The following is a 24,036-nucleotide window of genomic DNA, read 5'->3' as shown; positions in this document are numbered from 1 at the left end:
TTTTTTGTCCCAGCGTGAACACCTGAGATTTAAGTTCGTGACCCCAAAGATTTCACAGGTTCATGCTGGGACCTGGGGTTCTTCATTAGTTAGGTGGGGGGGGGGGGGTGTCACATCTTCAGCTCTGAGGGGTACATCCTGGGACCTGTAATCCTTCACTTTTTGGGGCAGCCACATCCCCCAAGTCCCAGCATGAACCCCTGAGAAATAAGGATGTGTCCTCGTCCCATCCCTCCAAGGGACTGTTCTCTGCTGCCAGCTCATCTGCTGTCCCCTCTCTGCAGTCAGTGCCTCATGACACACATGGTGTTCCATCCAACCCTGGCAACCGGCTTCACCTCTGAGTATTGAGAATTTACTCTCAGATTCTGGCAGTTCCCTTCCCACTGAGCATGCCGCCAGAGAAGATCGAGGAGGAGGTGGGTGGAGCTAAAGCACTAGGCGCGGAGGAGGAAGTTAAATCCTCCTCCACTCTGAATGCTGGGGCCTTGACCTTGCTCTGTGTTGACGTTATGTCACTAGTTGCTAGACACCAGGCAGCAGGCGGTCCTAGAAACCAGTTCAGGCAGTGCAGAGTCAGTGGTGGAACAAGGTAAAATGGGTCTCCGGCAAGAACTATTACTGTCAGTGAGTAAAGCAGCGACGTGGCAGCATTTCTGGGGGTATCAGATCGGTCCAAGGGGGAGGAGGGGTGGCTCTGTCAGTCTTATTCTGACACTTTTCCCAGAATGAAGTACTTGGGACAGACCTGCAAAACCCGGCAGTCCGGGACACGTGGTCACCCTATGGGGAGGAGATGTCATGAGATCACTGTCCTCTCCTAATCAGAGAATGCCTTGTATTCATTGAAAAACATACAAGACATTCTATGAATGGTGGAGGTGCTTAGCGGGTGGTCAGTGTTCCGAGGAGATACTGCTCACACAGAATACGGAATATCGCGGCTCTCACTCTATGTAGTGCTGACCACTATTATCATTGTTGGCTTTCTTGGGAGCCCTCGAGATATCAAATATACAATACATACTTACATGGAGCTAGGCTAGCCCAATGTAAGCATGTTTGTGAGAATAGAGGACACATAGGGTATTACTGCAGAGGTGACCTGTCTTGGAGGAAACAGTAGTGATGGGCTGGGAAACTCCATCCTGACAATTCACTAAACCCTTAGCAGGCCATGACCAGGGCTATAAAGATGTTTGCAGATATATGTTTTTTCTCTAATGTCTGTAAACGCATCCGTGATCTTGACGGATTCTGTCTGGCCAAGTCTACTTAGGGGAAAGTTGACTAGTCAAGATAGGTTCAAGCTGCAGTACTTCTCCCTAGACACAAACTTGCACATTTACGTTATGTGGACATGCATGTCTGTAGAAGAATAGTTTGGTGGCCTAGTTCTGCATGCATAACATACCGCACTTGGTTTATTGTCAGCTTTCATTTGCTGTTGAGTTGCTTTTTTTTTTTACTAAGTGACGACAGCTTGTGCAGAATTTAAATTCCATATAGTGATTTATCAAAACACTTTAATGTAATTCTGTCACATGTTGGAAATATGAATTGCATAAGTATGACCAACTCCAATTGCAGAAATAATTGTCTAGTCATATCTATTACAACAGATGACTTCTCTTTTTAGGAACAGCAATTATCAGCAGACCATTGTTGTGTATTTCAGCAGCTTCAGCTTTTTTAAATTTAAAGGACGCGTTAATAAGTACCCTCTAAAAAGTATTAGACAACAGTTTACAATGCTTTAAAGCAGATATTTTCCCCCCTTTTACTAAAATTCACATCAGCTTGCATCTCTGTATGCTGATGTGAAATCATCTAACACACTTTAAAAAAGGAATCATTTTTTTACATACCTTTTTTGTGCCCCCCATTCCTTGTTTCCCTGATGGCACTAGTGAAGTAGTCCCAGCCACCCAGATGCCCCCAGGAAGGCTTCATCACCAGTGCCTTCAGGGAGATCCTGTACCTAAGCTACAAGATCTCTCAGTATTTTCATACATTGCATTACATCACGCACTTCACCTCGGGCATGTGCCACTTGGCATTACATGCATTGGTTTTATAAAAAATAAATAAAAAAAAGATACTCTTCCAGATCTTGTGAGAAGGCCTTTTTAAAAAAAAAACAGATGAATGTATTGTCATATGGCGCTTTTTCCCCTCTGTTTACACCTGGTGATCTGCCCAGTAACATACCTCCTGTATTATAGTGCCACCAGGGGCACAGGGGACACAGCAGACGGCAGCATTGTCAGTCTGAGAGGAGGGGAGAGTTAGATGTACTAGCAGATTTAGATACTCTAAATTTAAGCTGAACTCCAGCACTCACAGCAAACAATTTTTTTTTTTCATTTTGTGATAAAGGTTTTGCATGAATAGATAAAAGATGATCATTGTAAGCACCCCTGCTAGTGTTAAATGGTTTGTCTCATCCCTTTAAACTCCTACATCTGGAAGAGAGCTTGTTCTTTAACAACAAAAAAAAGACTTACAGATGAAAATAGAAGAAAGCCTAAAAAAGAAAACGAATGCAGTTACCACTTCTAGGAATTGGTAAGCTGCAATCTAATGTTTTTTTTCGGGTTTAATACCACTTTAAGGTATAATTGGCGAGAGAGAATGATGTGGTCCAAGGCACCATAAGTAATTGGCCTCCATCCCAAATTTGACAAAAAGAGAGAAAGTTTGGTCGACGGGACTTCGAATGAGGCCAATCACTATATATATATATATATATATATATATAATAATAGCTTTAACAAAGCAGAAATGCCATCAAAGTTGAAAGCCCAAGTCATTATTATATATATTTTTTTTTAATCTACACATGTGACAGTACATTTAATGAGGAGCATCCCTTGTTCTGGTGTCGGCTATCCTAGTTAAAACCTAGTTAGAATCTGAATCCCCCTCCCAGTGTTGTAATCTTTTAGTGCTGCAAGGTTAATAACGAGCGCTGGACCCGTCACAGGTACTTATCAACAGTGCCAACTATGCCCAGCCTTCCATCAACAAATAGTGGAGTTAGACCTTTCGTTCATCTGCCCATCTTCCATTCATAGAGCGCTTTTCATTTATGGAAGATATATTTGGAAAGGCATCTAGTGTATGCAAAATGAATTTATGTCCTTTGCAGTGATATGGCAATATATGTAAATAAATCCTTCTGTGCCCAGTCGGCTTTAATATAAACCTTTCTTTTCCCCAAGCAGGTAAGTATGTTGTTACCCTCATCAGTTTTTTCAAACACGTGCCCCTTCTTTCCCTAAAACATGCAGCCTAAGCAGACTAAACTGTGCTGCTTCTGTTTTACAAATGTTGACTTTTTAGCAAAAGTCAGTAGCCAAGTCCTTAGCTCTACATCTAATCGCTCCCCCTGGCTGCTTATGTATGCATACATTGCTAAACCTTTCATCCAATTTCTAATATGCTGCATTTGTAGATTCCAAAAGCCAGTATAAGTAGTGGTCAAAAAAACACTTGTGAGTTTAACCACATGCCGACCAGTCACCGCAGTTGTACTGTGGCAGGTTGGCTCAGCTGCACGAATCGCTGTTATTGCACATGGCTATCTGTGGGCATGCACATGCCCATTCACTAGCGTGGGAGCCAACCAGCGGGTCCACCAGACTCTGTGTCTGCCGGACACCCGCAATCTCTCCAGAGAGAGGCAGAACAGGTATCTACCAGGGTAAACAGAACCCTGGTGCTGTCAGGGGAGTAGAAAGAGATCTTCTGTTCCTAGTGATCTATCTCTCCTCCTCCAGTCAGCTCATCCCCCATACAATTAGAAACTCCTCCCCTGGCAAGACATTTAACCCCTTGATCACCACTAGTGTTAACCCCTTTTCCATGCCAGTGTCATTTATACAGTAATCAGTGCATTTTTTTTATAGAACTGATCGCTGTATGAATGTCACTGGTCCCAAAAAAGCGTCAAATGTGTCCAATCTGTCAGCCACAATATTGCAATCCTGCAAAAAATTGCAGCTCACTGCCTATACTAGTAAAAAAATAAAAAAATAAAAAATAAAAAGGCCATAAATCTATCCCCTATTTTGTAGACTCGATAGCTTTTGCGCAAACCAATCAATATGATGATGAATGAATTTATTTTTTTATTTTTTTTTAATTTTGGGGATATTTATTATAGCAAAAGGTCAAAATAAAAATATATTAATGTGTGTGTGTGTGTGTGTGTGTGTGTGTATATGTGTGTGTGTGTGTGTGTGTATATATATATATATATATATATATATATATATATATATATATATATATATATATATATATATATATAAATATATAAAATTAATTTTTATAAATTTTTTTTTCAAAATTTGTGCTCTTTTTTTTTTGTTTGTTTATAGCGCAGAAAATAAAAACCACAGAGGTGATCGAATACCCACCAATGAAATATCTAAGGCCCCTTTCACACTGGGGCGGTGCGGGCGTCGGCGGTAAAGCGCCGCTATTTTTAGCGGCGCTTTACCGTCGTTTTAGCGGCGGTCTGCGGGTGCTAGCGGGGTGGTTTTAACCCCCGCTAGCGGTCAAAAAAGGGTTAAAGCCGCCCGCAAAGCGCCGCTGCAGCGGCGCTTTGCCGGCGGTATTGCCGCGCTGTCCCATTGATTTCAATGGGTAGGAGCGGTGAATACACCGCTCCTTCACCGCTCCAAAGATGCGGCTAGCAGGACTTTTTTCACTGTTCTGCCAGCGCACCGCTCCAGTGTGAAAGCCCTCCGGCTTTCACACTGGAGTGAAAGGGGCCGGTTTTTTTCAGGCGCTACACAGGCGCTATTTTTAGCGTTGTAACGCCTGAAAACCGCCCCAGTGTGAAAGGGGCCTAATTGTGGGAAAAAAAGGACATCAATTCAGTTTGGGTATAACATCGCACTACCGTGCGTTTGTCAGTTAAAGCGACGCAGTGCCGTATTGCAAAAAATGGCCTGGTCAGGAAGTGGGTAAATCCTTCTGGGATTGAAGTGGTTAACCAATCTTTTTTTTTTTTTTTTTTTTTACAATTCTCCTTTAAGGGGGCATGGCAGGAGGCGTGTCCTATGCCTACATACTTTTGCTAATGGGTGTCCCTCATTCCCATCTCCAGAAAGATGGGAGGTATGTGCATATAGCTATGTCACATGACTTCTACAGGAAGGGCAGAAGTGTCTGTGATAGGAGGGCTGCAGTGGACAGCCTAGCTTTGCCTTCTGTACTGAGAGAGAAGCAAGATGGCAGCACACATTGAAGGGTTAACTATTTTCCCAGACAGGCTAAAGCAACCTTTTTTCAATGTTTCTGCACCAGGGAGTAGTGTACAATCTGAATAATTCATGTTTGGTTGATTCCCTTAAAAATCATACCAACAGAAAGGGTTGTTTTAAAGCATTGGTAGACCTTTACTTATTTTTCGTCCAAAACCTCCCTATGCATTAGTGTCCTCAATATATTACCATGCTGTGCTCCATTATGAAAATAAATAGTTAATTTTTCAGATGCTCCTATTATTTCTTCCTCCCTTCATCCTGCAGATGGCACAACATACCCATTTTTAAATGCGTGGCCAAGAAACTCGCAAACAAGCACTAGGCTTAGCTCTGTAACACCCCCCCCCCCCCCACCCCCAAAGGAGCCGCTGGTTTGAGGAGCCCTCTGAGACTTTGTCACTTTTCTTCTAGATAATGGGCCTTCCTAATACCACTCTGGCAAACCCCCTCTGTTGAATAAACAACACCAGATGAAGAAATCACTGTCTGTATTGGTAGTAAATTGGTTAAATAAGACGGAGTATTGCAAACTATAACCAAGATAAGATAAAACAAATTCCTAAAGCGCTTCTTTACCACAGCTGTGTGCAAAAAACAAGTAGTAACTGAGCCCAGATTTTAACAGTCAGCTTAACCACTTAACCACTTCGGCCGCGGAAGGATTTCCCCCTTCCTGACCAGGCCATTTTTTGCGATACGGCACTGGGTCGCTTTAACTCACAATTGTCTGGTCGTGCGACGTTGTACCCAAACAAAATTTATGTCCTTTTTTTCCTCACTTTCAGCTTTCTTTTGGTGGTATTTGATCACCTCTGTGGTTTTTATTTTTTGTGCTATAAACAAAAAGTGTGACAATTTAAAAAACAAAACAAAAAAAAATCTAAAAAACAAACAAAACAAACACAATTTTGCACTTTTTGATAAATATCCACCCAAAAAATATAAAAAAAAATGAATTTCTTCCTCAGTTTAGGCCGATATGTATTCTTCTACATATTTTTGGTATAAAAAATCACAATAAGAGTATACAAAATAGGGCATAGATTTTAGGTCATTTTTATTATTTTTTTTTTTTTTACTAGCAATGGAGGCAATCTGCATTTTTTATGGGGACTGTGACATTGCGGCGGACAGATTGGACACTTTTGACTTTTTTTTTTTTTTTTTTTTTGGGTCCATTGACATTTATACAGCGATCAGAGCTAAAAATGGCCACTGATTACTGTATAAATGTCACTGGCAGGGTAGGGGTTAACACTAGAGGATGATCAAGGGGTTAAATGTGTTCCCTCCCTGTGTGTTCTAACTGTGGGGGGCACGGTGGAAGTGACTAGAGGAGGAGACAGATCATTGCTCCTACTTATTAGGAGTACTACTCTTCCCTAACAGAACCAGGATTTGTGTGTTTACACACACACACACACACACATTCCCGTTCTCGTTTTGTCACGAGCAATCGCAGGTCCCCGGCGGACATCACACTCGTCGGGCATGCGTATCGGGTCCAGGGCCTGCAATAGCATCTTAAAGAGCAGACGTACACCTACTGCAATTTGTGCAGCCGTGCCAACCTGCCGCAGTATAACTGCGGCGGCTGGTTGGCTAGCAGTTAAGGGCCAAGTCTCTTTTTGAGATTTGTTGTTTACAAGTTAAAATCTTTTTTTTTTTTGCTAGAAAATTGCTTAGAACCCACAAGCATTATATATTTTTTTCCAGACACCCTGTAGAATAAAATGGTAGTAATTGCAATACTTTGTCACACCATAGTTGCGCAGCGGTCTTACAAATGCAATTTTTTGGGAAAAAATACACTTTTTTGTATTAACAAATAAGAAAACAGTAAATTTAGCCCAATTTTTTTTCTATATTGTGAAAGATAATGCTACGCTGCGTAAATTGATAACCAACATGCTTCAAAATTGCGCCCACTTGTGGGTTGCCAACAAAATTTGGCACTTAAAGCGGAGGTCCACCCTAAAGTGGAGCTTCCGCTCATTGGACCCCTCCCCCCCTCCGGTTCCACAATTGGCACCTTTCAGGGGGGGAGGGGGGTGCAGGTACCTGTACACTACAGGTATCTGCACCCACTTCCGGCGCAGATTCTGCAGAAGCTATGCCCCTTTCCGCAGAATCTACGCCCCTTTCCGAAGGTCCCCCGCTGCCTGCTGGGAAACGCACGGATCCCAGAGACAGCGGGGACCATCCTTATTGCGCAGCGCGACTCGCGCATGCGCAGTAGGGAACCGGGAAATGAAGCCACAAGGCTCCACTTCCTGATTCCCATACCCAAGATGGCGGCGGCAGCACCTGAGAGACGAACGAGAGATCGGCTTCGGGTGCCGACATCGCGGGCGCGCTGGGCGGGTAAGTGTCATTATTTTAAAAGTCAGCAGCTGCAGTATTTGTAGCTGTTGGCTTTAAAAAAAAAAAAAACGCCAGACTCCCGCTTTAAAAATCTCCATTGGCAATGTTTATAAATTTCTACAGGTTACCAGTCTTAAGTTACAGAGGGGGACTAGTGCTAGAATTATTGTTCTCGCTCTAATGATCGCGGCGATACCTCACATGTGTGGTTTGAACACCGTTTTCATATGCAGGCACGACCTACGTATGCGTTTGTTTATTTTATACACCTTAGCACACTGACTAGTATACCAATGTTTCTCCTCTCCCTCAGTTTCCCTCCCTCATTCAGCTAATGTGACCCCAGTGCAGATGGAGAAGGGCAAGCATGGACATCCTCAGATGTTCTGTCTTCCTTATCAATTTATGACATCATTTATTAGGATCCCAGCAGCTGGCTCGCATGGTGCCCAAGGTTGTAATGCTGCACAAATTAAAACCTGCAGGCAAGATCCAGCTGTCAGCTTGCTGATAATTTTGGGCAATTTGAGGCAAATTATTTGCATTTTACTAAGGCACCCCTGAAGATCCCAGGCACCCTGGTTGAAAAAGGTCTAGAGCAACGTAAGGGCAGCCAGGAACGAACATTATAAACCCCCATAAGCTATGCTGCCTTGGGCCCTGTGGATAACTCCGCTAGATCCACGTTTTCCTGCAGGACTTAAGTGTACAAAATGTGAGGAAAAGGGTTGAAGACTATGGAAATACAGTAAACAGGGAGGAAAAACCTCCAATGCTGCGGGCAGCATTGTTTCTCTTCTCCAGAAGACTGGAGGCTGTTCCAGGTTATCCAGTGATGCCTGCACTTCAGATCCGGGTGGGCCGCAGCGTGGTGTGGTGGATGCTAGACGCCATTTCCCAGAGCAAGGATCCAGAGGGAGTTCCTGAAAAAGTCTTGTGCATCGTCTGCATTGCTCCAGCAGCTTCTTTATCCAGGGTGGTGACCAATTATAAATGATTAAGAACACTGCATACAGACATCTATTTGCTCTACCCAGTTTGCTGGTACTTGTGGTGTCACTGGAAGCTAATTCATATATTCTTTAGGACACTGTATGCAGACATCTATGCCTGTTCACATCTTTGCTACTAAATCTGACCAGATACCACACAGTCAAAATCATACAGGAAGAGTTTAAAGTAAAGTAAGGATCCACTCCAGATCCACAAAATCTGTTATACCCTATTGCCAAGGATCCCTTTGATCACATTATTACAAAGCTAGCTGAAGACTTCTGGATTCAAGGAATAGCACTTTAACCCTTTTTACACTCTCTTCATCTGCTCAAGTGACTAAAGTTGTTTAGCACAGAGGGTCTGTTCTTATTTCTCTGGAACTTTATTTAAAGGATACAGCCAACTCTAATGTCCTGTACACACGACCACTTTTCCCGTCGGAATAAACTCTGAAGGTTTTTCCGATGGAATTCCGCTGAAACTGTCTTGCGTACACACGATCACACCAAAGTCCGACCGTCAAGAACGTGGTGACGTACAACACGTACGACGGGACTAGAAAATAAGTTCAGTAGCCAATAGCTTCCGTCTCGTACTTCAAAGCATGCGTTTTCGGTCCATCAGAACAGCATACAGACGAGCCGTTTTCCCAATAGGAATTGGTTCCGTCGGTAATATTTAGAACATATTCTATTTCCAGTCCATCAGAATTTTCAACATAAAAAGTCCGATGGGGCATACACATGATCAGAATATACGATGAAAAGCCTCCGTCTGACTTTTTTTCTGTCGGACGTGTGTACGCGGCATTACACAATAGTTTGCATATTGTTTGTCAGGTTGTAAAACTGTTAATAGCCTGTGGGTTGAGGAAACAGAAGGGAGTGACTGCTGACCTGTTCAAAAAGGTTTTTGTGATTTGGGTAAGGTCTAATTGTATTTGCATCATACTGTGTACTTTGTGTTTTATTGGTAAATGAAGGGTTCAATCCACCAAGTTTGCCTTTCATAAATAGAGTTATAGTGTCCAGATAAAAATACCTTTTACCATTAGCAGTGTGTGTTTTACATTTTTCTGTGTTCTCATTAATACAGTAAACCATTTGAACTGTTTTACTGGTAGTGTGTGAGTCTTTTATTATTGATGTAGTTGGTAAGATGACTGAACCCAGGGTGTCAGAGGTGATGGAGGATTTGCAGAGTCGGGTTCACCAGTGGGGTACAGAGTCTATTAGCAGCCCTTACAAGGGTACCACTTCAAATGAAGAGGTCCATAAGCTTCTCATCATGAAGCAGGCCCATGTACCTGAAGTGGGATGAATGGCAGCCTCAGCCCAGACTCCAGACAGACCACGCCCATGATTAAGCTCCAAGGGGCAGAGCGAAATGTGTTGGGGGCATGGCCTGGGTGGAGTCCAGGCTGAGGCTGGCATTCATCCCACTTCATAGACGTGGGTCTGCTTAATGAGATGCAGCTTATGGACCTCTTCCTTTGACAATGCTGCAGCTTGGAGCTAGGAGGAGCTCACTGTCCCTGCCTGCACTCACGGCAGTCTAGTTGGAGTTTACCTCTCTACCTGGGAAGGACCTACATTTTGTTTTTGTGTCACAATAAGCATAGGGTGCTACAGTATGTCTGAGGAGCCTAATGGCAAATTGTGTAATTGGGGCCTTGCCAGGTTTGTGGTGCAGAGTGTTTAGTGGGTGGTAACTTTCTCACCAATCCTACACTTCAGTAGTGAGTTTTGGCGGTGGAGCAGCTCATGGAACGGGGGCATGTGCTCTGGCGAACCCTCCCTGGACGGTTTCTGCCGCAGATGCTGACCTGCGAACCCACTGTGTAAGTGCAGATGATGACTTACTGACCCACTTGGTAAGGATGTATGGATGAGTGCCCTAAAGCTCAGCACTTTTACAGGACATCAGTTTCCTTCCCTGGTCTGGTGTGAAAAGACCCGTCCCTTTTCCCGAGCAGCCTGCTAAATTATCTCCACTTCTCCTTCTCAGGCCGATTAACTCTTTGGGGATTGTAGTTTCCTCATACTGGGGGGGGGGGGGTGCAATGCCACTTGTCCTCAAACTAATTTCCCACAATCCTTGGGTGAACAACTAACTTCCGAACACACTGGGACTTGTCCCTCTCGAATAACTGAAAAATTTGTCTTAAGGTCGTCCTCCCCAAGAGGGATCATTGTGCCAGCCCCCTGGCTACAGTTCCTTACCCACACATTCACAGTATGCTCTCTATCACAGCACGACATTTTGAGGATGATATAATGCTTAGGAAAAGTAAATAAAGATGGATGATTTCTTTAAAGCTTAACTCCAGACAAAACAGATTAAATACATATATGAGAGATGTTTTACCTGGCAACATAATATGTATTTCTGACCATCCAGTTCTGAGATGTACATTGATCTATCACACAGTACAGGCGTGCCTACCTGGCAGTAGTAGGAACCTGGATTTTTTTCTGCTGCAGCTTAACTTCCACTTACAGGTCTTTCCCCACCCTCATCCGGTGACTGGACAGTGAAAAAGAGATCAGCACACTGATGAGCTTGTCTTTCTGTCACTGCTTTTTTCTCAGCATGCTCCTTGTATTGCAGCATATCTGATTTTTCTTTTTGAGCTGCTTTTATCTCCTATCTCTAAACTCTACTGCACTAAAAGAAGCTGATTTCAAATCAAATTAAGATATGTAGACTGCTTGCATTCAAAAAATAAATACATTTATTTATGCATTTGTAGTGGCCATAACCCGTTGCAGGGCGGCCTTGACTGAATGGGCTTACCGGTTACCTTCTCCTCCTGGCCTGCTCCTCCGCATCTAGGGGTTCCCAGGGTTGATACCCAACGACTTGTACACTGACACAGATAAAGTCCATTCAAAAGGTTTTATTTTGCAGTAGAACTTTCACAAAACACAGTCTCTTAGGGAACAGAGGGCACAGGTGAAGAACTCAGGCACCTTGAACTGCAGGTTTAACAAGTCTCTACTTCCACCCAGAGAGTAGCCACTCGCAGCTGGGAACTTCAAGGCTGAACAGATCTCTAGCCAGAGATCAAGGCAGTCAGCATGTTGACTCAAAACTTGAACAATCAACCGGAGACGAACAGGAACCTTTTTCCAACCATACCTGGAACGTTTCCCGCTTCCTTTGTGGTACTGGAAAAGTGTGAACTCCTCCAATGTCCTTCCCAACTCAATAACCAGGCACTTCTCAGGATGCCACTTGCCGGCCCTCCTCCGAAGAGTCCTCCCCTGGTCACTTGCGTGAGCTGTAGTGCCCCTCCAAGCCGAGAGCACACCCGGACACTTTGAGTCCTCCCTCAGTTACAGCGCCTCGGACCAGCAGGTTCCGAGACTCGGGAACAGACGGATCCCTACCCCAAACCAGTCGGGTCTTTCAGGGGCCACTGACAGGAACATGCTGCGAGATGTCAGACACCCCCTGACCGGGACCCCTCACGGGGCTACCCCGGTCCTGGAACCAGAACAGACCACATGAGTCTCACGAACAACTCCGGAACCTCGAACACGTGACCCACACCTGCTTAAGTACCCCCTCCCAGACTCCTCAGCTGGCACGGCGCTCCCGCTGATTGGCTCCGAGAGGGCCATATCCAAACATCCAACCAGGCCTGGTTCTAGTCTGTCATGTGCACCTCACCGTTCACATGACCAGGCAGAACTTCAATCACAGCCTGGCCAGACTGGTGTTAAGGCTACCTACACAATTAACCCTCAGTACTGTAGGGTCCTGAGGCAAAAAATAAATTTACAATGCGTGTGACATTTGGTCCCAAATGTAATCCGCTACACATTCATTTGTGTATTTTACATGTGCCTGGAGTTCAGCTTTGAGGCCACTCTTTATTGCGTTGCTTTGGAGTATTCCCGTTAATGCTCGTTATGCCACGTGTTAACGAGCATGGTCTGCCTAACAGTGTATGTATGATTTATGGCAGCACACTGTCATGTAAGCCAGTGTGCTGTGCTGTGTTGCAAAGTGCATTTGAGGTGCCATTCACTGCACGCATGTTAACGCAACACTAAAGTGTGAATTAACCCTTTATATAAATGATTAATTTGCAGTTATAATATGAAAGCATCGCTTTTACAATATTTTTGCTTTTTCTACCAATTTTTTTAGGATTCATTTTGAATGTGTTCTACAAAGAAATGGAAAGTAAAGGCAATCGTTTAATATGACCCAGTTTGCAAATATAGTTGAGATAGGGTTGATTAGGGGTTGACAGATGAAATTTGCAGAATTTTGACTAGCTACAAGAATTGTATAGTGACATTCTTCTGATTCAGCAAGGAGTTTCAGGGTAGAAGAGGAATGTGAGCACATACTGAACAAGCTACACATCTGCAAAGATGTTCGATATGATTTAGACACCAATACTTGTATTGTGACTGCATTCCTGAAAGGGAAACAAACGTGTATTTTCAAGGAGTACACATTTTGAGTCATAGCATATTTTGCACTAATGTAATTTTTCTGTCACAATTTTTACTTTTCACTTCCTTTCCAGGTTCCATATTTTTGGGCTTGTGAAGTATAACTCTAGTGATTGTATTTATGTCAGATGCTTCAGCCACTGTGCTTTCTGAAAGACTGCAGAGATAAAACATATACATATATTTCTATTGTAAAGCGCTGCGCAAACTGTTGCCGCTATATAAAGCCTGTATAACAATAATAATAATAATAATATATATTGGATTCAGTCCGTCTGAACAAACTGATACTATGGGATAGGTAGTCCTTAGTTTTGATTTCTAAGCCAAAGGAATGAGCAGTAAAAGCTACAAATCATGCAGGGAATCCAAGAATTTGATGATAGAGATGGTCAGCAGACAGACAGAAATCACAACATGAAAGGAGATTTTTCAAGAAAGCTTATATTGGATTGTCAAAAGTAACTATTGTTTATATTGCTACTACAATAATGCTGAAGTGATAAAATGAAAGTGTATGCTGTGACTACAGCACTCCTCTGACCAACAACTCCTTTTTCTGGAGTAGACACATTATTGTCACTTCCCAAGGAGGCCAACACTACATCTGACTCATTAGGTGCCAGGACTGTGCCCGCCTCCTGGAAAGACTTCTTTGAGGGCACCACGTTGGGCATTTCAGACTCGCTCATGGCTGAGAAAAACTGTGTTCTCCCTGTGACACAAAATCTTCCCAAATGGGTGTTGGGCAGTCCAAGAATGAGGATGGCCCTGGAGCATCGGAGGCTGGCAGTGGATGACCAAAGGATGAAGAGGATGCAACCGCTAAAAATACAGCTGCCCCATGCCATTGCAAAGTGTCCACGACCACCACTCAGACAACAGCAGCTCCTCAAGCTTTGGCCAAGTAGTCCTCAGCAAAAGTGATACAAAGGAATAGGTTTAAAATAGTTCTCAGTTAAAGTCCCAAAAGACTGATAAAGCCAAAAGATGGGGTACCAGAGGGTAGTGAGACTGCTAATGAAGCACTTTCTATGCTCAAATGTCCCCAAGCAGTTATGGTTGTCACAAAGGTCATAACCAAGGGCTCCTGCCTAGTCCCTATAAGAGTAGTAGAAGCAAAAAGTTCCCTAAAGCTTACCATACATGAAGATTCCCATCCACCCAAACAAGTGAGATGCAGGAATCTCCCCTTCTAGGACATTTTATTCTGACAACAAGATCTGTCACTGTCAGAATACACTGATTAGCAACTGTAGCTAATTGGCGGAAGCCGCTGATCAAGAAAATGTTTAAGCATGTTCGTTTGACATAAGTTCATCAAACAATTGACTTGGGGATTGTCATACAATGATCAAAATGTAGCTGTCCCCAGCTTAAGGGTCCTTTCACACGGGGCGGATCAGTGATGATCCGCCCCGTGGATATCCGCTTGCACAGCGGGGATCGCCGGAGCGATCTCTGCTGAGCAGGCAGAGGACAGGTCCATCTCTGCACATTGCGCAGGGACGGACCTGTCGCAGCGCCGCTCTCCCCTCTCACCCGATCCGATGACGGATGGAAAAATAGCTTTTTCCTCCGTCACACTTTTTCGGATAGGAGCGGCTCGGATGTCAGCGGACATGTCACCGCTGACATCCGACACTCCATGGAGCTCTATGGAGCATCCGTTCAGGTCCGCCTGAAAAACTGACAGGCGGGCATGAACGGATAGTCCGTGTGAAAGGGGCCTTAAGTGGAGTTTTACCCACAACAACTTGATAAAAAACAAATTTTCTTTAGCAAGGAACATACATTCCACATTAATAATTATGATACCAAAATTAGTGTGGGCTGTAAATTGCCCTCAGCATTGCTCCTGTTTCTTCTTGCTGGATGCTGCCATTTTGCTGAAGCCCAGAACCCCTGAACAGCAGTAAACCATAAAGCGGAATTAAACCCAATAGTTTAAAAAGTTACAATCCTGGAATGCTAACTGTCACATTTTGCTGGTTTCTTTAACTAATCAGTCAAATCTTCAAATAACTGGTGTCATAACTGATCACATGATCAGCACCATGACAGTTGCAGTTCAAACAGAAGCAGCTTCCTTCCTGGCTGTAAAGGATTTAATTCTGCTTCTAGGCTGCCAGGCCCCTACAAACTCAGCAGTGCCTAAAAATGGAGAGCATGTGCAGAGCAGGGTGAGACTGTCTATTCCTGGATTTTAAACCGTATAGAAACTTCTTTTTAATGTTTTATAGCTATATAGCTATAATAGCTATACCTGCAAAAGTGGCTGAACGGGACTTACGGTAATTTTCTGACTAAAGTTCCACTTTAAATGAAGATGGATAGTAGGCACAGCTTTTACCACACTGTTTTCAACTCCGAAGGGAAGAAGCACGCCACCCGTGACAACTGATGGGGGACGAGAGGAAAAAATGGAAAGAGACTTCCTGCTTACCATAGTTCTGCCCAGGCCAGGATTACGAGGGCCCAAGTGGATGAGCAGGATTCTACCCCTCAGGGTAGGGTGGGGGCCTCATTTGAGAGGGACTCTGACCTCTCTTATGGGTCTTTATAGTCCAAAATTTCACAGGCTACCCTTGCCACAACTGTTGCAGCCAAACATCTACAGGGAAAGTACTGATTATGCTCTATGTTTGAAAATGGGGAGACTACCAATATTTGTATTATCTGATCTCTCATTCAGCCAGCAACTTACTGGATGTAAAACCAAATGAACTAAGATATCCAGGAGAAAATGTCTAAGGCCGTAGATGGAGCTATTTTCAACCACGGGTTTCAGGAAAGAAACTGCTCAATTCCCCCATCAACACAGACAGTGTTGACAGAGGAATCCCTCCCTCTGAGCTATAACAGCCGCTAGAAATAATCACATGGTAAATCCGACAGGCTGGTTGTACCCAGGTTGATTGATTGATCAACTTAGGTACATTCAGCCTACCCATACGTGGTTTGAATCTGTAATGTAATGTTCTAGTTGTATTGTATATTGCTCAGATGCTAGCTGTCTGTTGTAATATTTTTTGTATCAATAAACACTATATTTTATAGTTGCTTTGCATGTGTTGGTGGTCTGTCAAAGTCCCATCTAGGTTTTTTTTCTTGGTCTATATATAGGGATGGGACCACCACACTGCTATTGGGTGGGAGCCCTCTTTTTCTTATCTATGTGGTTTGAATCTAGGCCGGTCCAGCAGCGATTTAAACAGTCTATGGCCAGCTTTAGTCCTACCTCCTAGACCTAGATGCTGGGCCACTCACTGTGTTCCTCAGTGTAGTTTTTTTTTTTGTCATTTGTAAGGGCTGCCTTTTTGTCTTTTTAATTGCACCTAGCAACCTACTTCTGTAACTACTTGGTAAGCAATGATCTAAAGCGGAGGATTTGTGTCCTCCAATAAACCAAAGCGGCCTTTTTCAACCTGATCATGATTGTGCGTAATTTTAAAGGGTGCCTCGAAAAACGGTTGAGAAAAACACTGAGCTAAAGAGCAGTTTTGACTGTGGCCTGTACATACACATATAATCCACTAGGTGGCATTGCTGGATTGCTTGATGTTACACTATTATTACACAGCTTCTTAGACTTTGATACAGCTTTCATATGAAACTTAACGATATGATAATAATGTTTCAGTGCGTTGATTGTGTAATTTTTGTAAACCAACTGAGATTTAGATTATGGTGAAACACATAGGCCAGCTCACTTACTAGGTGGTATAGGGTGGTAAGTATGTTTGCTTTATAGTTTGGTTTTCCTGACCTCACAAATGTGACTTGTGATGAAGTTGAGACTCAATCTCTTTACAAAAGTGACAGGGGGTCTTTTTTGGTGCTGTTAATACGAAGGAGAGCATAATTATGCATTAATATAGTGATCCCCATTCATGTAGGTGCACATTAGTAGAATTAGAAGGCATAGTTATAGGGTGGCAAAATAATAATGCAATCGTCATAAGAGTGTGTTTGCGCTATACATGTAAACCATACTTAAAGCTGACCTTACACTATACCACATGTGTCAAACACATCTTGCCCGTCAGACCATTTCATGTGACCTTTACACCCAGGGCTTTTTTTCAGCCGGAACCTGGCGGAACTCTTGCCTTCCACTCTCCTCTCACCACTGTCACTTGTAAACACAGAAGCCTTCTGTGTTTACATGCAAGGAGGTTTTTATGGGGGATGGGGGAGAAATGAGGGCTGTGGAGGGAGTTGTGTGCAGAGGTGGAGGAGAGTGGTGTAGAGTTCAGAGCCAAGGACAGGGGGTGGAAGCTTGTGAAAGAAAGTCAAACCATGCACTCTGTATGTAGCTCACAACTGAACTCTGCACTATGTACATAACGCACTCCTGAACGCTCAACTGTGTACATAGTGCATTCCTGAACTCTGCACTGTGTACATGGCGCACTCCTGAACTCTGCACTCTGTATATAACGCACTCGTGAACTCTGCACTGTGGACATGGCACACTCCTGAACTCTGCACTTTGTATATAACGCACTCCTGAACTCTGCACTGTGGACATGGCGCACTCCTGAACTCTGCACTGTGGACATGGCGCACTCCTGAACTCTGCACTGTGGACATGGCGCACTCCTGAACTCTGCACTGTGGACATGGCGCACTCCTGAACTCTGCACTGTGTACATGGCGCACTCCTAAACTCTGTATGTAATGCACTCCGGAACTCTGCACTCTGTACATAATGCACTCCTGAACTCTGCATTCTGTATGTAATGCACTCCTGAACCTGTACGTAATGCCCTCTTGAACTCTGCACTTTGTACGTAGTGCACTCCTGAACACTGCGCTCTTCTATGTAGCCTACTCCTGAGTACTGTACTCTGTATGTAGCACACTCCTGAAAACTGCATGCATTGCCTTACAGATATAACTGGCCCTTTAAGGACAACCATAATGCTGATGTGGCCCGCAATAAATTTGAGTTTGACACCCCTGCATTATACTATCTGATTGTACCTTTTGTTCCACCATCAATTATAATATGCAGAAGTCTGCCTCATTTGATAATAGTTATATAAATTGCGTTCCTATACCATATTTTTGGTATATCTAAAAAAGATTGTACAGGGATTAAACAATCAGAATGTATAGCGTAGGGGCATCCAAAAGTTGATTTTTTTTTTCCTCAATGGGAAAGCAAATATTTAAGTCATAAAATAATACAATTTTGTAAATCATTTGCTATGATCTAATGTCATTAAATGCAAGCTATGTAAGTCTCCAAATTTACCTTGGAACTGGCCTCTTGCAGTCTACTCTACTGCATGCTGATAGGAGAAGACAGTAAATTGATAGAGAGATATGCCCATCAGTGTGCTGCTTCATCTTTCACGATCCAGTTGATTGGTGGCATTGGGGAGGGGACCTGTGAGTGAAAGAAACTGCAGCAGAGAACGTTCAAGTCCCCTTCTCTGGTAGACTGTTGCTGTGTGGCAGAGCTGTGTAAATCTCAGGATTGGAAAGACAGAAACACAAATTCTTTGCCAGGTAAAATGGCTATCATATATGTATTTCATTTGTGTATCCAGCTGTTCTTGGCTGGAGTTTAGCACAAGGGGAGCTAAAGTTTTTAAAAGCACAACTGCTAACTGCTATTTTATGTTGCAGATCGTTTGACACATCTGATGTTGATCAAGATTCTAGGCCACATTCATTGGCTTTAATTTTTGTGGAGGATAAAGAGACCACCGTTTCCAGTGAGAAAGACTCCCGCGTTGCTGTTCAGGAAGATCTGGATAAGGTAGGATTAAAAATGACGTAATCCTTTTATTCAGTACATTTTAGCCTAATTGTTACCTTTTTTGTTTTAGCTTTTACATTTATTTTACTTTTCTTAAAGCAGTATTAGGCCCCTTTCACACGGACGATCTGTTCAGGTCTGCCTGTCAGTTTTTTTTTAGGCGGACCTGAACAGGGACGGATGTCAGCGGTAACATGTCTGCTGACATCCAACCCGCTCAGATCTGAAAAAGTGTGACGGAGGAAAAAATCTATTTTTCTATCCGTCATCGGATCAGGTGACGACGGACTCTGTGGTCCGTCTTCATCTGATCCCCCATAGGGGAGAACGGCGCTCTGACAGGTCCATCCCTGCACAATGTGCAGAGACAGACCTGTTATCTGCCTGCTCAGCGGGATCGACGGAGCGACCCCCGCTGAGCAGAGCGGGCTCCGTACACGGATACGTCTGTGTGAAAGAGCCCTTAAACACAATTTTTAGCTGTGATTCCTGCATTAGTTTTATTTATAAATTATTACTTTTTTAGGCTTTTTTACTTTATTTTTACCTGGAGATTCAGCCTTTACATCTGTTTTGTCCAGATAAAGTCACGGTTAGGGCTGCTTAACACTAGTGATTAGGGGGCAGTAAAACCCTGGAGTTGAGCCCCTTCCCACTCCATAGCTAGCCGTTTAGCTATAGAGGCAGCAACCAGGGGTGTACACATGCCACAACAGGAATTATTCCCCCTTTTACTTTTGATGGCATAAAGCCGCGTACACACGGGCGGACTGTCTGGCCAACTTAGTCCGTCAGACAATCCGACGGACAGTCCGTCATACTTTCGAATGAACGGACTTGACCACACACACCACTTCTTGAGCGGACTAATACGGCGTACTAAGTCCGCCATACTATCCGCCCTACTTTTGAAATGAACGGACTCGCCCACACACGTGGAGGAAAGTCCGCTCATTTCGAGCGCGTCTCCAGGTAGGCGGGGCCCACGAAGGAGACGTCGCTGGCCCAGCCGCCTGGTATGGACTTGAAGGGGAACCCCAACGCCGAAAAAAATCGGCGTGGGGGTCCCCCCCAAGTCCACAACAGACCCTTGTCCGAGCACGCTACCCGGCCGGCCAGGAAAGGGGGGCGAGCGAGCACCATGTTGATGAGGACAAGGGCCTCTTCCCGACAACCCTGGCCGTTGGTTGTCGGAGTCTGCGGGCGGGGGGCTTATCGGAATCCGGGAGCCCCCTTTAATAAGGGGGCCCCCGGATACCGGCCCCCACCCTATGTGAATGAGTATGGGGTACAATGTACCCCTACCCATTCACCTGTAAAATAAAAGTACAAAAAAAAACACAACACACGAGATAAAATACTTTATTGCACAGCTCCGGGGATCTTCCGTCTTCGGGGGTCTTCTCGCCGGACTCCTCCGCTATCTTCTTGTAGCTCTTTTGCTAGCGGAGGAGTCCGGCTTTCTTCCTCGCCGCCGGCCTCTTCTCCCGACTTCGGGGGTCTTGTCCCCCTCTTCGGTTCTTCTGCCGGGCCACCGCGCCTTCTTATAGCTCTTTTACAGGCGGTGGCCCGGTCTTCTGTCGCCGCCGCCGCCTTCCGTTCTTCTTCTTCTTCTCCAGGAGATGTTGCCTCGACAATCTCTCCGGCCGGAATGCCAGGGACGCACTGCGCGGCCACTTATATAGGGACAAGGGGCGGTGTCACATGGCTTTATGTCACATGAGTTGGTGTCTCATGGTGACCCCGCCCCCTTACGATGTCATAGTCCCCATGTGACATCAACCCATGTGACATAAAGCCATGTGACACCGCCCCTTGTCCCTATATAAGTGGTCGCGCAGTGCGTCCCTGGCATTCCGGCCGGAGAGATAGTCGAGGCAACATCTCCTGGAGAAGAAGAAGAAGAAGAACGGAAGGCGGCGGCGGCGGCGACAGAAGACCGGGCCACCGCCTGTAAAAGAGCTATAAGAAGGCGCGGTGGCCCGGCAGAAGAACCGAAGAGGGGGACAAGACCCACGAAGTCTGGAGAAGAGGCCGGCGGCGAGGAAGAAAGCCGGACTCTTCCGCTAGCAAAAGAGCTACAAGAAGATAGCGGAGGAGTCCGGCGAGAAGACCCCCGAAGACGGAAGATCCCCGGAGCTGTGCAATAAAGTATTTTATCTCGTGTGTTGTGGTTTTTTTTGTACTTTTATTTTACAGGTGAATGGGTAGGGGTACATTGTACCCCATACTCATTCACATAGGGTGGAGGGGCCTGGTATCCAGGGGCCCCCTTATTAAAGGGGGCTCCTGGATTCCGATAAGCCCCCCGCCCGCAGACCCCGACAACCAACGGCCAGGGTTGTCGGGAAGAGGCCCTTTGTCCTCATCAACATGGGGACAAGGTGCTTTGGGGTGGGGGGGCCGCGCGGCCCCCCCTTCCCCAAGGCACCCCCCCATGTTGAGGGCACGCGGCCTAGTACGGCTCAGGAGGGGGGGGCGCTCGCTCGCCCCCCTTTCCTGGCCGGCCGGGTAGCGTGCTCGGACAAGGGTCTGTTGTGGACTTGGGGGGGGGGGGGACCCCCACGCCGATTTTTTTCGGCGTTGGGGTTCCCCTTTAAGTCCATACCAGGCGGCGGGGCCAGCGACGTCTCCTTCGCGGGCCGCCTACCTGGAGACGAGCTCGAAATTAGCGGACTTTTCTCCGGGCGGGAAAAGTCCGCTCATTTCAAAAGTACGGCGGACTGGCATACACACGGGCGGATTGTCCGCCGAAATGCGAGTCCGACGGACAGTATTACGGAAATTCCGAAATACTTAGTCCGCCAGACTGCACGCTGAAAAAGTCAGCTGAAGCCCACACACGAGCGGACTGTCCGCTGAAATGTGTTTCGGCGGACTAAGTTGGCCAGACAGTCCGCCCGTGTGTACGCGGCTTAACGCCTGCTGATTGTGACCTATTCAAGTTCATAGGGCCACTCTGCAGGCGCTGTCCAACCGTGTGCAATCCACGCAGTTATGGCAAGCTAGTGTGGGATTCAAGGGGTTACAACAGGCAGTGAGGAGGTGATACAACACCTCCTCACCACCTGTCAAATGCTCTTTGAGGAAGAAGAATGAATAATTTATGTAAAATCTTTATCCCAAGTGTTAGCTGGAGTATAGCTTAAATTTGTTAGTCCAGTCCATCCTTTGACAATGCTGCTACCCAAAGGTGTCTCTGTTGCTCCTTCATCAAGAGTGGAGACACCCTAGGACAGGAAGTATTACCGGCTGGATCACCAGGTGAAATAACTTAAAAAAATAAATTAAAAAAAAGAATAAAAGTAATGCAGCCGCCACATTTAAGGATCGGTAAGTTGCAATATATTCAATATGTTTTTTGAAAAAAAAGAATATTAACAGACAAAGCATGGGACAACATAAGGTTCTAAAGAGTAGTTATAAGCAACAATAAAAACCTCTATGCGGAGTGTTCATGGGTCCGGTGGCCTGAGAAGTGATTTCAGCATAGGTAGGGGAGAAAGTAAAGGCAAATCAGCAGGCCCATATTGTATGCGCAACTGGGTTTAAATCTCTGTTCATATGTAAGATCTTTCAGGTAAGTTGCAATATAAACAAACCAAGATTTCACAATGTTGTGAAGAACAAAAAGTTTGTAATTTGGTTATTACAAGGACCGGCTGCAAACATTAAATGTATTCTCTCTGGAGATTTGACGCTTGACGAAGGACATGATAGCGATCTACAAATACCTCAGTGGCGATCCCGTCATAGGAAAAAAAACTATTCAGTCTCAGGGAGTGTAAGCGGACACTGGGACACACATTGAGACTGGAGGAGACGTGGTTTAACCTTAAACTGCACAGGGGGTCCTTCACTGCCAGGGCAATGAGGATGTGGAACACTCTCCCACAATTGGTGGTGGCTGCGGGGAGTATGGATATTTTTAAAAGACTCTTGGATGTATATCTTTAAAAAACAAAACATATAGGGATATGGGAAACTATTATAGATACTGACACGCGTACACCTACACAGGTGGAACTGGATGGACTATTGTGTTTTTTCAGCCTTCCCTACTATGTAACTATGTTATATTTTGTTTAGAGAGACTGCCTTGTCCGTTATGTGTAAACCCCACCTCCCAACCACTTAATTCTCACCGCTAAGCTCCTTCTTCTGTGGCTTCCAGGTATGGTGGGGCATAGGACCTCATCCCATGTTGCAGTGTTTTGGGCCTAGCGACCAAACGCTCAACGCAATCACTGTCACATAACGGACAAGTGACCGCTTTCTCTAAGCATCGACACCAGCTGGCATCTGGTATTTTGGTGGCTCTGCAACAAAAATAGGAGTGGTGGAGAACAGCTGTAGATATGAGTTTAGCGTGAACTGTACAGGCTTTACATAGACACTGTCACTTTGCCCTGAATGAGTAAAGTGACAGTGCCCCTTTTAAGATGCAAACATTAAAATTATTTATTAACATAACGAAACTGAGATCCAGATTTCCTTATTTGGTAGCTATTGTAATTAATCATTTTATTTTAGTCCCTGCAATCACATTTTTTTTTAAACTGTTCTTAATTTAAAGTAGAATTTTTCCCATAACATCTTTATAGAAAATATTCTTTTACCAAAATTGTGTACTGTAAATTGCCTCCAGAATTGCTCCTGTTTTTTCTTGCTGGAGGCTGCAATTTTGCTGAAGCCAAGAGCTATTGAACAGCAGCCAATCATAAAGTGGAACTAAACCCATCGATTTAACGGTTTAAAAAAAAAAAAGTTACATTCCTTGAATGCCGGGATTGCTAACTGTCACATCTGCTTGTGTCCTCAACCAACCCGTCAAACCTTTAAATGGCTGGAGTCCTAACCGATCACATGTGCAGCTCCACAGTGGTTGCAGATAAAACTTCCTTGGCTGTAAAGGATAAGAGGGTTTAATTCACCTTTAAGGCTGTCAGCAGATTGGCCTCTAGAAATTCAGTAGTGCCGAAAAATAGAAAGCAACTGAGCATGTGCAGATCAGGGTGAGACAGTGTATGACTGTTTTTTAAACAGTCTAGGGCTAGGCACTTATTAATGTGGAACCCATAAAAATTTGATAAAAAACAATGTTCTTTAGCATAGAACATGCAATCCACATTAATAGTTGTGCAACCAAAAT

General features: G+C 44.6%; 1 protein-coding gene across 1 annotated transcript in view; it reads left to right on the top strand.

Annotated features, from left to right (window-relative positions):
* Positions 1-24,036, top strand: part of CRYBG1 (crystallin beta-gamma domain containing 1) — a 333,633-nt gene that overhangs the window by 105,922 nt on the left and 203,675 nt on the right. The window contains exon 2 of the mRNA XM_077487171.1: positions 18,752-18,884. Within this exon, the coding sequence (XP_077343297.1) occupies positions 18,752-18,884 (133 nt within the window). The remainder of the gene's footprint in view (positions 1-18,751; positions 18,885-24,036) is intronic.

This window comes from Lithobates pipiens, unplaced genomic scaffold (assembly GCF_037356315.1).
Source record: "Lithobates pipiens isolate NorthernLeopardFrog02 unplaced genomic scaffold, aLitPip1_a1.2 Scaffold_18, whole genome shotgun sequence".
Classification (NCBI taxonomy): domain Eukaryota; kingdom Metazoa; phylum Chordata; class Amphibia; order Anura; family Ranidae; genus Lithobates; species Lithobates pipiens.
The sequence above is the reverse complement of the archived record's forward strand: the minus strand, read 5'-3'. Positions and strand labels throughout refer to the sequence as shown.